Source organism: Kwoniella shandongensis, chromosome 9, assembly GCF_008629635.2.
Source record: "Kwoniella shandongensis chromosome 9, complete sequence".
Taxonomy (NCBI): Eukaryota; Fungi; Basidiomycota; class Tremellomycetes; order Tremellales; family Cryptococcaceae; genus Kwoniella; species Kwoniella shandongensis.
In genome coordinates, this window is record NC_089295.1 from 50,784 (window position 1) to 65,002 (window position 14,219).

General features: G+C 50.9%; 4 protein-coding genes across 4 annotated transcripts; 2 read left to right on the forward strand and 2 right to left on the reverse strand.

Moving 5' to 3' along the window:
• Positions 1-1,262: 1,262 nt before the first annotated feature.
• On the forward strand, positions 1,263-6,745 carry CI109_104979 (uncharacterized protein; the record flags this gene model as incomplete). The annotated part of the gene is made up of 3 exons (XM_032007814.1): positions 1,263-1,530; positions 1,585-2,164; positions 2,221-6,745. The coding sequence occupies 3 exons, from the start codon at positions 1,263-1,265 to the stop codon at positions 6,743-6,745; spliced, it is 5,373 nt and encodes a 1,790-aa protein (XP_031857898.1).
• Positions 6,746-7,657: 912 nt separating this feature from the next.
• On the reverse strand, positions 7,658-9,191 carry CI109_104980 (uncharacterized protein; the record flags this gene model as incomplete). The annotated part of the gene is made up of 5 exons (XM_032007815.1): positions 7,658-8,414; positions 8,546-8,655; positions 8,732-8,799; positions 8,911-9,091; positions 9,177-9,191. The coding sequence occupies 5 exons, from the start codon at positions 9,189-9,191 to the stop codon at positions 7,658-7,660; spliced, it is 1,131 nt and encodes a 376-aa protein (XP_031857899.1).
• Positions 9,192-9,681: 490 nt separating this feature from the next.
• CI109_104981 (uncharacterized protein) lies at positions 9,682-11,308 on the reverse strand (the record flags this gene model as incomplete). Its single annotated transcript, XM_032007816.1, has 2 exons — positions 9,682-10,830; positions 10,892-11,308. 2 exons carry the CDS (start codon positions 11,306-11,308, stop codon positions 9,682-9,684), a joined length of 1,566 nt encoding a protein of 521 aa, XP_031857900.1.
• Positions 11,309-12,583: 1,275 nt separating this feature from the next.
• CI109_104982 (uncharacterized protein) lies at positions 12,584-13,886 on the forward strand (the record flags this gene model as incomplete). The annotated part of the gene is made up of 6 exons (XM_032007817.2): positions 12,584-12,594; positions 12,937-13,058; positions 13,125-13,341; positions 13,428-13,592; positions 13,655-13,708; positions 13,775-13,886. The coding sequence occupies 6 exons, from the start codon at positions 12,584-12,586 to the stop codon at positions 13,884-13,886; spliced, it is 681 nt and encodes a 226-aa protein (XP_031857901.2).
• Between the last annotated feature and the right edge of the window lie 333 nt (positions 13,887-14,219).

Sequence of the window (14,219 nt, forward strand, 5' to 3'; positions counted from 1 at the left end):
TCAGCATCGTCATATACTGACCCAATGATTGCAACTAGTGCAATGAATGCAACTGAAAAAGAGTGGTAAACTACCAAAAGCGTTCAACACATGGACTAAAAACAGATTGTCCGAGTGGAACCAAAGCCATGGAAAGCAAGCTAATCCGAGACGAGACGCTCCAATGATCTCTGTCAGTCGAGACGCTGGCGGCGGAGTGGTCTCTTGACTTGACGCAGCACGGCTGCAAAACCTGGTCTATTCAGAGCATGCGTCGACCACGCGGTGGACAATAACCCCCTCTTATACACCTATACACCCGAAATCTTAACTGCGGTGCATCCGTTCAGGTACCACGTTACAAGCCGCACAATGATAGGAACATGCACTAATGAGCTGTATATGAGCAGGAAAGCCGAGCCCCGACAGAGATGCAGAGCATACAAAGTACCAGTGCCAGTTATGTCAGAGGCGCGTCGAGCAGGACGTTTCAGGGCACCGTCTCGACTGCTCGTTTGATTTCTTTTTCTCATTATGCAAGACCTTCACGTCTCTCTGCCGTGGTCCCTGTCGATCGGCAATGTCTAACCCATCGCCATCAACCATGCCATCTTCGCCGCAAACAGTCATTTTCGTGTCCAACCTTCTTTTCTCAAGCTTGCAATTGACTGGGTTTCGTTTATTGTTCTTGTGTCTCTCTTTATTTTATTTCGATCTTCCTCCCTTACTTTTTGACTCTTAGTGTCTCGTATCTCCAAACGCAAAAAAGACCATACACATTCCTTTCCAAATTCTCGGCCTGCCGCCGTCCTCACGCTCTCTTTCACACTGTTTTAGGCTACCCCGATTCATTCCAAGAGATCCCAAGCGAATACCCAGGTGGTACCACTCATTCGATCTCGTCCTCGCTTCTTCATCGCCGGTCATTGGTTCCTCCGAACTCGTTCTTGGTGAAACCTGGCCGATCGCTTTTCGATCCCCTCGAACGGAGAGCTATATAGACTGGATCTATATCTCTTCTTTCCGACGCTAAACCCCCTCTTCTCCGTTCACGTTCTCTCACTTCTTTCAATAAGCACGATCTAGTATCTGCTCAACCCAATTACAACGACAGTTTGATACTCGCCACTTTCACGCAACACACATTCATTCCCTTTTCGATACGACATTGACACTAGTACAACACCTACCGGAGCTAGAAGCCCCCTAGGTTAGTCCACTCTCGGTCGCCACCGCTCCAGTCGTGTGCTGACAGCGACTCCCGCAGAGTGAAGCAGAGCACAATGCTCGTTCAATTCTTTTACCTCTTGGCGACCGCTGCCTTGTCAGCATTTGTCAAGGCTCAAGATGACGCTTGGCATCTCGATTACATCTATGTCCTCGGCAATGAGGAGATCGACCCCATCGTCTCTCCCAACCAACAATCTTCGCACATGCACAAGATCATTGGTGGTTCTCGAATGGCCGCATACTACAACTACAACGACTATGTCGGCGCATCATGTTCCTCTCTAAGAGTGCAAGCAGACAAGTCCAATTACTGGATGCCTAGTGAGTCGGCGGCCTTTCCAGTAAGCAAGGACACAGGCTAACTCCACTATCCAGACTTGTACATTATCGACAAGGAGAGTGGCAACTTTGTCTCCGTGCCCGCACACATTCGATTTTACTACTTCCTCGGTCGAAACTCTCCCTACCAGAATGTCAGAGCGTTCCCCAAGGGTCTTCGAATCTTGACGGGTAACCCCAACAACAAATCACCTACCAGCATCGCTCAATTCACATGTCAGGTCAACCAGGACTTCTCAAACTCTCTCGTTGCCAACAGTTTCAACTTTAACAGAGATTGTCCTTACGGTATGAAGACTGAGTTGTTCTTCCCTCCCTGTTGGGACGGTGTCAACTTGTACAAGGGCGACGGTTCGCACATGGCTTGGCCCGATAACGGTGTCCGTGACGGTTCGTGTCCTTGGGACCACCCTGTCCGACTCCCCGCCATCCAGCTCGAGTACACCTGGCAAACCTCCAACTACAATCCCGGTATGCCGCTATCTGGAAACTTGGCTTGGGCCAACGGTGACACCACCGGTTACGGTGTCCACGGTGATTTCGTCATGGGTTGGACCGAAGGCGTCTTGGACGTTGCATTGAACGACACTCGATGTGTCAACTTGGGACAAGCTATGTGAGTGGTCGCCATTAACAAGATTCGTACGGCAGGAGCTTACAACCGTTCTACAGTGCGATGACCGACTGTCCTTCTCTCAACCAATACTCGGACGATGCTAAAGCCCGAGCCTGTAGACCTGAGAAGGGTGTCCTCGTCGAGCCTACCGGTAACGGTGACTTGACTCCTATATCTGCACTCCCCGGTTGTAACCCCCTTTGGGGCTCCGGAGCCAAGCCTGGCTGTAACCCTGCAGTCGCTGGTCTCGACGTCTCGAAGTTGACAGGAGCCGACGGTCCCTACATCGCTTCTGCCGATGACCGAAGGGACTTTGTCTACCCTACAACCCCCGGATGGCACAACATCGCCTGTATGAAGGAGGCCTCCGCCATCACTGGCGGTGTCTCGTACACCGATTCCGCCATGACTGTCGAGTCCTGTACTGCCACTTGTCTTGCCAGTGGCTACAACTTTGCTGCCACTGGTCAGGTCGGCGCTTGGAACTGTGTCTGCGGTACTCAGATGAGAACCAATGCCGGTGTCTACCCTGGTATGTGTGGCACAAAGTGTCCCGGTAACTCGACTCAGGACTGTGGAGGTTCGTACATTTTCAACGTCTGGTACGCACCCGAAGGTACAATCCCCGACGAAATGACTCTTGCCGACGGTTCTCAATACGTCGGTTGTTACAACAACCCTTCGACCGCTTCCAACGGTTTGCTTGGTCAAGCGACTTACAACTTCCAGTCTCAAACGATGACCACCGAGACTTGTATCGCCGCTTGCGGACATCTCAACACCAACTGGGCCCTGACCACTTCCGCCAAGTGGTGTTACTGTGGTAACAACTGGAACTTTGGTCAAGGTGCTCTCGTGCCTCAATCATACTGTACCGTCAAGTGTACCGGTAACTCTTCCGAAGTCTGTGGTGATTACTACCGATCTTCGGTTTACAACATCACCACCGCTGTCATTGCCAACTCGACCACCTATCACCCACCTGGATGGCAAGGTTGTTACCAAGATCTGAGTGGTCATCTCGCTTTGACCAACAACTCTTGGACTTCAAACACGATGACTCCCATGGAATGTATCAACGGTTGTTCCGAACTCGGATACACCTACGCTGGTGTCGAAGCGGGCAAGACTTGTTACTGTGGTTCTCAAGTCGCTTCCGGTACTACTCGACTCCCCACCAGTCAATGTGGTCTCGCTTGTGCCGGTAACTCGACCGCTGTCTGTGGTGGTAACTCTGCCATGGATCTTTACACTGTGACAGCAGCTACAAACACCCCCGCAACACAGCAAGCGAGCCACCCTGCCGGTTACGTCGGTTGTTTCCTCGATTCCGGTTCCAATCTCGCTTTCGCCAACTACTACTCCTACACCATCAATCCCATGTCTGTGAACATCTGTAAACAGTCGTGTGGTGAGATGGGATACGCCTTCGCTGGTGTCGAGAACGGTAACCAATGTCGATGTGGTAACAACTTCCCCAAGACGACTCAATACGTTTCCGGTCTCTACTGTAAGACCCCTTGTTCCGGTAACTCGTCGCAGACTTGTGGTGCGGGTGGTTACATGGACGCGTACTCTTTGGCCAACACAACCGCCGCTGTCGCCATGCCTGGTATCTCGGCCGACGACTACCTCGGTTGTTACGACAATTCGAACCGTGGTCTCACCGCTTACCAGTACTACGCCAATACGATGACAGTCGAAGTCTGCCGAAACACTTGTCATGAGATGGGTTACGCACTTGCTAGTGTTTTCCTCTCCAAATACTGTGGATGTGGTAACGCTTGGACCGGTTCCCAGACCAAGCTTCCTGCTAGCGCTTGTCAGACCTACGGCTGTGGTGGTAACTACACCGAGTACTGTGGTGGTAGCAGTCAAGCCGCCTTGTACAACACTACCGAGCCCGCGTCCGCCACCACCGTCGTCAAGCCTGACGGTTGGATCTCTTGTTGGACCGACTCTTCCTCGTCCCGTACACTCCAAGGTTACTCTTACAACGCCAGTCCCATGTCCGCCAACGCTTGTAAGATCGCTTGTGCCGCCAAGGGATTCGCCTACGCTGGTACCGAATCCGGAAACCAATGTTTCTGTGGTAGTACCATCGCCGCTGGTGAAAAGGCTCCTACATCTGCCTGTAGCTACGGCTGTAACGGTAACGCCAACCAGACTTGTGGTGCCAGTGGTTACATGGATCTCTACAACACCACTGGTGCGGCTGCCAACAACGGTATTGCCGGTTACGCTGGTTGTTACACCGACGACGGTGTCCTCGGTGGCCCCTCGTACGTCAGTAACTTCATGTCGGTCGACACCTGTACACAGTGGTGTACCGCTCAGAAGCAAAGCTTCGCCGGTATCCGAAACGGTAACCAGTGCAAGTGCGGTACCAACTCACCTTCGCTTGCAACCACCTCGGCAGCTTGTGCGAACCCTTGTAGCGGTAACTCGACCCAAGCTTGTGGTACCAGTACCACCATCGCAGTTTACAACCTCGCTCAGACCGGTCTCAAGTCGGGTGACATTCCTCTCGTTGCCGACAGTACAGGATACGCCGGATGTTACCACGAGGGATCCACTCGACTTCTCCCGACATACTACTTCTCTTCGTCATCGATGACCAACGCCTTGTGTATTAACAACTGTAAATCACTTGGTTACGCCGTCGCCGGTACCGAGTACGGTGGTCAATGTTTCTGTGCTGCCAAACCCGACGCTTCGTCAGGTGGTTACAAGGTCCAGAACAGCGACTGTACCAGCAACTGTGCTGGTGGCGGTACCCTCAAGTGTGGTGGTGGTAACTTGCTCTCGATCTACTTCACTAGTAACAGTGCTAGTGCTGGTGGAAGCAACAGCACCAACTCGACTACGCCTTCAACTGGAACTGGAACCGGTAGTCAAATCGAGGGTTACAAGGGATGTTATCAACTCGGTACATTCCCTCAAGCACCTCCTTTGACCTACTACGGTGGTTTCATGACAGCCGATCTTTGTCGACGATCATGTCGAAACGGTGGATACTCGATTGCCGGTCTCACCAACGCCAACACCTGTATCTGTGGTAACAACCCGACTTACGGTGCCGCCAACGCTCCTGCCACTTGTAACGCTCCTTGTGCCGGTAACACTACCCAGACTTGTGGTGGTCAATTCTCAGCGGCTTTGTCGGTCTACGACACCACCGGTGCTGGATCTCAGACTCCTGCTGGATTCCCTGCCAACTACGTCGGTTGTGTCAACGATGCCTCGACTCGAGTCTTGCCAAACTACTCGTTCACCAACAACGGTATGACAAGTGACATGTGTCGAAAGGTCTGTGTCGCCGCCGGCTACAAGAACTACGGTACCGAGGCCGGTAGTCAGTGTTGGTGTGGTACCAACAAGGTCGTCGCTGGTATTCTCCCCGACTCTCAGTGTAATAGCAAGTGTCCTGGTAATCAAGCCGAGTTCTGTGGTGCGGGTGGTAAATTGTCTTACTACAACATCGCCGCTGCTGTAACTACACCCAACGCCACGACCTCGGTTACAACTACCGCCGCCGCCAGTGCCAGTGCCAGTGCCAGTGTCTCCAAGGCTTCGTCATCGGTCGCTGCTTCGGTCTCCGCATCGGTATCTAAACCAGCTTCGTCATCCGCCGCCGCCGCTTCCTCAAGCGCTAGCGCCTCGAAGGCTGCTTCAAGCGCTGCCGCGGTGTCTTCATCGACTTCAAAGGTTGCCAGCGCTGTCACAGCACCCGCGACATCATCGGCTAAACCCAGCAGTGCCGCATCTTCTTCTTCCATCAAGCCTAGCACTGTTACTGCTCCGGTCACCTCCACATCCGCGTCCGCTGCCAGGAGTTCCGCCCCCGCCTCGGTAGCGGCTTCTTCGTCATCGTCGAAGGCTGTCAGCGGTGCTTCTTCGCCTGGTGTCGGCCAGATCGCCACTGGCGGAGCTGCAAGTGTTAGCGGAACCAAGTCTGCCACTCCCTCGGTTGTCACCGCCGCGTCTACCTCGGTCGCATCTTCCAAGGCTGCATCAAGCATCACGGCGGCATCGACATCTAGCTCCAAGCCAGCCGCGTCCACGATGACATCCACCACGACGGTCAAGTCCAGCGCTGCTACTTCCAGCACTACGACTTCCACCGCGGCGATCCCCACGGGTACTTCGCTCGGATGTTACACCGGTAGCTCGACCGCTTTCAACTCTGCCGTCATGACAGGTCACGACAACTTGACTCCGGCCATGTGTCAGATCTGGTGTAACGCCAACTACTACACCTACTCTGGTCTTTCCGGCGGTAACACTTGTGGTTGTTCCAACACCATGACCGGTCTCACTTCCGCTGGTTTGTCGACATGTTCGACCAACTGTTCCGGTGATTCTAGTCTCAAATGTGGTGGTACGGCCAACAACAACTACTCTGTCTTCAGAGCCACGGCAGCTGTGAAGCCTGCGAAGCGATTCGACTCGAGTTCAGCTTCTCAAGCCCGAAGAGATAGGGAAGGTAGAAGAGCAAAGACTGTCCATGCCGCCGTCGAGAGAGACGCGGCTTCTGGATCGAGAAGGAGAGGTGGAAGAGGTATCTTTGCCAATTGGTAAAGAGCCATTAAAAGGAGAAGGAGGAGGAATATTATAATTGTTTCGTTTCGTTTCGTTTGTTGCATTTTGTTTTTAGATATCAAAGTAGATTGGGAACGAAGTAGTAGTTGGCAAGTTGGTAAAGTCATCACGGAATAGGAAAGGAAGGACGGGTTGGGACTCTTTATATTTATATTATTAGTAGCATTAGTATCTTTTATCTCCACTCACTCTGGAATGACCATGATGAACAAAGTGTATTATTTTCGCAAGCAAGCTCGCAATCGCACAAGCACAAGAACGATCGGTCACACAGGCGCATCAGAACAATAGCTTATATAGGGAACGAGTTGTACTGCCAGTGCGCATCACTGGTTTTAGGTGTCTCGGTATGCTTGAGTCGGTGAGTCGACCAAGTTATGAAACGAGTGATCATCAGGCAAAGTGATTGTTGATTTGACAAAGCTGGATGAAACGAGAATCTGAGAGACTCAGTTAAGGCTGACCCACTGTTCACTCTTAAGCCCCCCGTGCCGAGTGAGGACCGAGATAGATGAAACTCAACGAGCACGAGGTTTTAGCAACGACTCGTCTTACGATCCAGTGGAATCATATAGATTGCTATCCTATGTCTGGTCTCATATTTCATCCTCTTATCTGTGTCGCACCGGATCGTGTTGTGTCGCCATCCAGACTGATCTAATGCGGGCAAGAAACCCTTGATCGACCGACCGAAACAGCCGAACACCAACAACGTCGTGATAAACCTACCGTATACAAAAAATGAGGCATTCCTTACGCTTACCTGTACGTATCTGTGGGAAAATCGGCATTGCACCATCGTTTCTTGAACCGCAAGTCCATCATTCACAACTGCTTTTTACCGTGCGTGACCAGATACGACACAATGAACAAAGATGCATGACACTACCCTCACGGGGCTCTTCTCGGAGCCGTATCTGCGCCTGCTGGACCTGTCCAAACAAAACTATAACTCTCTGCTCTTTCTCTCGATCCTCCAGCTCCAGCTCCAGCTCCGGCTCTGCGTTCTTTCTCATCAATGATATTTCGTAAAGCACTTGCAGGACTTGGTGTTCTCCTTCCTGCTCCTTCGGCTGACAGATTCGATTGTTGTTGACCTGGTGGTGGTAATGGCGGGGTATCTCTTCTTGAAACTGGTGGAGTCGGAGTCACCGTTCTCGAGATGGAAATTCCACCAGTCTCTGGACTTGGACTACCTTTCCTGCTCCGACCACCTCTCCTGGTGGCCCATGATAACCATCCGCCTCTTCCATACGTTCTCGCTTCTTCTCTAGCTTTCTCCTCTCTTCTACGCTCAAATGCAGCGCGATATCGCTCATATCCTTCTCTAAACGAACGATCGACTCGGCTCGAGAAGATCAATTCACCTCTAGGGTTTGTGGATGCTGGTATGCTCGGCATTACAGTGGGCGGAGTACCGGACGCTCGACGAGAATTGTTGACGGTCACGGAAGGTGGGAGAAGGGGGTTGGATCGAGTAGGAGGAGCAGGTTTACTCATCCCTGCTGTTGAGGTGGGGACGGCAGGAGGAGCAGGACGGAGAGAAGGAGGGAGAAAGGGTACGTAGGCGAGGAAAGAGGGTCGGGCTCGACGCATGTTGAGATGCATGTTGAGTGGTCGTAGAGCGCGATTGGAGTGATTGATATAGCTATGTAAAATAGGTGATTAGCCCGGCTCAGTGCAAGCTTGATGTTGATGTCATGGGAAGTTTGTCGAAGTGGAAAGAGGTGCAGTGTCCGTTGCAGGTCGTTTGTGAAAGTATGCCAAGCACCGACGTACCTCGTGGCATACCGTATCTTCTCCTCGTACATCCCACTCGCAAAGAACAGCGCAAGTGTGATGAATACCACCGCGACGCTGGCTTGCAGAGCACGCATCTTGAAGAGGTTCTGTGGGTGGGTTGGGGGAGATCGTAAGCACACTACACCTCGTTGATGTGGCGAGAGTAGGGATGAGTTGACTCACTTGGGGTGGGAGGAAAGCTAGTCGGTATCCCATAAGGATGAGGGCTGCTACGAAGGACCATAGGAAGACTATGAACCGTCAAGATACATCAGTCAGCCTTTCTGATACCCCATGGTGTCCCTGCCCCACAGAGTGAGTACAAGCAGTGCGGAAGGGATAATGATAGGATCATGACTCACCATTATACCGTTGTCTCCTCCTCCGCAACATCTCTGCATTACTCTTCAGTCTTTCTTCGAACAACAACAAATCGCGATAGGTCGAGGTATCGGCCGGTGGATGATAAGGAGCATTGGGGTGTGGTCGATTGGGGGTATTGGTACCGTCGGCTGGACCAGTTAGCCGACGACTGTGGTGTGACTGCGAATGAGTTGTCAGTGCTGTTATCATACCGGCAAAAGGGGTAAGACCTCTGAGAGCTTGAAAAGAGGAGAGGGAAACTTACAGGACGAGATGACATATTCAGCTTTCTTGGGGTAGGGTAAAGTGGTACGGTGGCCAAATCAGATGTTATCGGGATCGACGAGATGTCAATGAAAACATGTCTGTTGCGTGTATATCAGCAGAGCATGGAGATGTAGTGCGCAGAACGACGTGAATTGAGTGTTGAGTTGTAGTCTATAATCTAGTCAAGAGAGAGCAGCGATAGATGGGGTTCAAAATAACAGGTTGAAATGGAAACAACACCGCAACCGGGTACAGGTACACAGCTACAGCGAAAACACACGTGACATCATCATCACTCATCTCCGAAATCTTCCCCATAACAAATACAAATACGCAGCTGCAGCGACAACGACAACAACGTCGACAATGGGAAAGCCATTAACGTCAATCTTGCAAGACTATATACATAATTCTAACAATGACAACCTTACTGCTATAAATCATCGCCTACTGATTTTAGGATAATGCTATCACTTCCATTTCGCGCCGTATTGTCTAACTATCTATCTGTGAAACTCTGACATCCTCAAAATATCCCTTGCCGACTTCCCGACCTTCAACCCATTTCCCCCCGACATCGATTTGGTCTCAACCGAACTACTCCTATTCGCTCTATCGTCACTTCCCCTTCGACCACCCATCACTCCACCGTCTAATGTAAAGTCTTCCCCATCCAAAGTCAATCTCCTCTCCCTTTGCCCTACGACGACTTGTTGAGGTCGCAACGTATCAGGAGAAGAGAATGCTAAGAGGAGATTTGCAGCTTCTTCAGCTGCCATATCGTCTTTCTTAGTCGATGAGATGGGTGCCGATACCTTTGCAGAAGAAGTTATAGTCGTCGTCTTGGACTTGGAATCGTACAAGCTCAGTTGGGGCGGTGAGGGCTGTTTGAATTGCGGTGGTGGTTTGAAGGTATCGGTTGGTGAAACGTTCCCACTATCAAGGTTAAATATCCCTCCGAACAGACTGACATTTGGTAGTGGAGCGAGGAATGGTGATGGATCCACTGGACCGATGGTAGAGCTGGTCGATGCTGTGCTTCCACTTGATGAGGTAGCGGTGCTTGAATTGGCATGGAGAAAGGGTGAAGTAGGGGAAGGTGCAGGAAATGGGAGGAAGATGGGATTGTTAGCTTGCGGAGGAGGTGGAGGTCTTGTGTGTGGCTGTTGAGGGGATCCGAATTGCTGGTTCTGGTTTTGAGCTGAAGCGAGAAGGGATGCGACTGTCGGCGCTGAGGTCGTGCTGTCCAACGGGGTACCGCTTCTTGACGACGACGCGGAGGAGAAACGTGGATGTGCTCGAGCGAGTGGTGGTGGGAGATTCGGCTCAACCTCTGTCTCATTTGGGTCGGGCGAATAGAGCGATTGCGATGGCTTTTCAGGCGACGGTGTAGGGAATGGCGACCTTTTAGAAGTCGGGAGGGGGAAGGTGGCAGTAGCAGATTGTGAAGGTGCATCATCTGCTTCCATTTGGTTTCCATTCACTCCCTCGAGCTGAACTGCAGACGAGTTGTTCGTATCGTCAGGCGATTTGGTGTAATCATCGTTGTTCGACGAAGTCGACAGCGAAGTAGAAGTAGAGGGCAGGGCGGATTCGAGCATCGCGATTCGTCGTTGCAATTCTTTCATATGCGTAACTGTCCGTTCCAACACCTAATCAATCAACCTTATCAGTAACCTACCCCTTACAGAACGGCACGTTATGGTCACTCACCTCCAACTTGAACTCCCCTACTTTCCCACCACCTTCTTCTCCTAATCCAGGAACCATACTTCTCAATTCACCTAGAGCTGCATTGATCTTTTCTCTTCTCCTCTTCTCAATCAACGAATGATTCGCCTTTCGTAACGCTTCTCGTGATATCCTACCACCAGTTGTGGACTTTGTCTCACCCGCTTTCCCACCTCCAGCTCCTGATGAAGTCCGTTTCGGGCGTCTTGTAGTAGTAGCAGTAGATAGCCTGGAAGGTCCAGGAGCATATTCGTCGTCTCGACCAGGTGAAGAGGGCGAAGAAGAGATTGCTGAGGGAGAGGACGGAGCTTCCGGTGTGAAGGGTAGATTGTTGTCCGCAGAAAGGAGTTTTCGTTTCCTGCCGGCGACGGCGGTGGGAATGCTAAGCGGGGGTGGCATTGTGGAAGATACTGGTTGTACTTTTGAGATTGGTGGTTTAGGCGTTGTTGTCAAGGATGGCAGGGTGTACTGATCTTTTGTGTGCTTGCAATCACCCAAAGGAGGGGGATTGAGTGATGTCGTTGCTAGTTGAGTTGTAGCTGACCGTGATAGAGTATATACGGTACGAGGTTGTGTGAACGTGACCATGAATGCAGAGATCCAGAAGCGTAATCAAGAGAGAGTCAAGTCTGAATATGAAGGAGTAAGCTATCACGCTCGTGTGATCTGTTGGTTGATTGTCGCACGAGCGTTGTGTCTGTTGACAGCTATCAAACGTGCGTTTGGTCCCAGGAATGAATGGAAGTTACGCACGATCGTCTTCATGCCTTCACAAGTGTTCTTGTCTTGATTCACAGAGGAAGTATAATTGTCACATAACAAGTATCCACAGGTGAATCTCATTACATGATGCATGAGGACACCCTAGTGTAAATCATTCAATCAACGACGAAAGGATGTTTGATCGATGTCAAGTGAAATGATCCGGCCGGACAACGGGGCGTGATGATGACACGCACCGCAGCACACGACCTTGTTCCCAGCACCGAATACACCCATGGTGTAACCCTGTTCATGTCTACTTAGCTACGCATGTATGCATTGTACACTCCCAAAGTGAACCACCACCTTGTTGGGAGAGTGTTTTCGGTGGTCAGATAGATAACGCACGTTTGTGACGTGATAACGCTGAACAGTTACGCCAAGTATTCGTTTCAATACAATTATCCTCGTGCGTGCGATTATCTTTTCATTGCTTGATTACTTCAATCGCAGACATATATTGCTCTTGCTGTCTCTCTATGCAGACACTACTACTCTCAGCCATTGGTACTACTCGTAAGCTCACACTACCAACATCGCAGGTGCTGATCTCTTTCGATCTGACGTCATTCCGGACTTTGAGCGCGGCCGTTCGACCGAAACTCTCGGTGTCTTCGTTACTCGAAGCGATCATATCCCCTTCGACTGTACTCGTAAGGTGCATGTACTGGTCGAATCCACGGCCCGGCCTCATGTCAATCACGCAACAAAGCTCCTCGAGTTTATGGGGTCCATGGTCCCATGCGTCGGACGCTATCAGCTGATCCGCAATATCCTATCGTAAAACCCCGGAGAAGAGCGCTAATCTGCACCGCTCTTCAGTGCAAACGAAAGTGGAGTCAGCCAGATTCCGAAACCCGACCTGACCGAAATGAAACCTCTCTCGTACCTGGACTGAACTTGACCCTTCGTATGTCTTCCAAGTTAGTTACTCGTTGTGGGTCGTGGCATGATCGACGATGGCGTTGTCCCTCAGCCGTTGGCCGTTGTAAAGTGTTTTTGTGATGTCGGAGATCATCGTCCAGGTTTGGGTTTAGAAAGCGGTGCAAGTCCGGCGGCCTCGCTTCGAAAATGGCGCCGGAGGAGGATGCACATGTACTCGGTAATCATGTCGGAAAACGATCGCTATTTTGCATACGCATACTCGAGTATACTCTATCATGTATATGAGCCAGTCGTCGTCCAATGCATGGAGGTCTCTCTCATCCTAGTATCTACAAAGTCATACTTGGTACTCACTGACTACAGTTCACATATTGATAAAGACAAGACACTATCACTATGCTCGCTCAACTCGCTTTGACTTTGGTCGCTCTGACCCCTTCCATCTTGGCTGCTCCCACCAAGCGAAGTACTCCCCTCTCTTGTGTCGAGTACCAATACGGAGGTGAGTCGTCTGATCTATCAACTTTGTATGGTCCGAGTACTAACTTACCCTACGTTCTTGGTTTAGGCCCATTCACATCATCCGGTTCGAACGGTTTCATCCACCTCTACTCCAACGTCACTACCTCTTACGATCCCATCGAGGAGACCACGACGTTCGTAGAGACTCGTCTAGGTCTCAACGGTACAGACGGGACTATCGAGCCATGTGGTGATTGTCGAACCACCGAACTGTTCGGATTCGAAGTTTGTCAAAATGACAAGAGGTACGGATACGATGGATTGTAAGTTCAGAACGACAGCAGTCTTGTGTCAAAGGTGCGACAAACCAGGTCGCTGATCTGGTGTCTGGTTTCTGTCTCACTTATAGGGTCAACTCACCTTCTTCGTTCTATGGTCATATCACATACACCAACGTCTCACCCTCAATCCAATGTCTAACCGCAACTTCGTCCCCTGCCGAAGGGTCCAGTCTCAAGCTCGCAGACTGCCAATATGACTACGAGGGCGCAGGTAGCTCCGGACAATACTTCGAGTAAGCTCGCAATCTCCTCGAGCCTTAGTAGATCAGACAGCTGACTTGCGTCTTTGTTGCAGGATGGCGATCACCAACGGTGTATGGAGCGCACACTTGATCGACGACAGCAATGGGTAAGTAAAGTTCAGTTCCCACTTGTAGCACTCTGCATTCGTACTGACGGTCGTTCTATCTTCCAGTGTCTACGGACCCAACCCCGATGTTAGCCAAGACGTCCCCTTGGTGTTGTACGACGTCATTGGCGCCAACAAGACATTCACCTACTTTGGCTTCAAAGCCCCAGAGTTCTAAGCAGATGTTCTAGAACGCCATACGGCAACGTAGAAACATAAGAAGCAGGAGTGAATGAGAGAGAGCGTAAAAATGGACTATGTATCTCAGAAAGCATGTATCGCAACATTATAATCTCCTGCAGCCTTCGTTCATTCTGTAATTGTTGCCTCAAAGAATATCCATCATATACATTCCTTGAGATGATATTATAGGCGATTTGTCGAGATGGGACGAAGCTAGTTACGTGTTTTGTATATTGTGTTCTTACTTCTGTCCTTATCTCCTTGAGCATAGCCATCCCCTCGCAGCGCAACACACTATTGATGACCTGCCGACAAAGGCATGAGACCC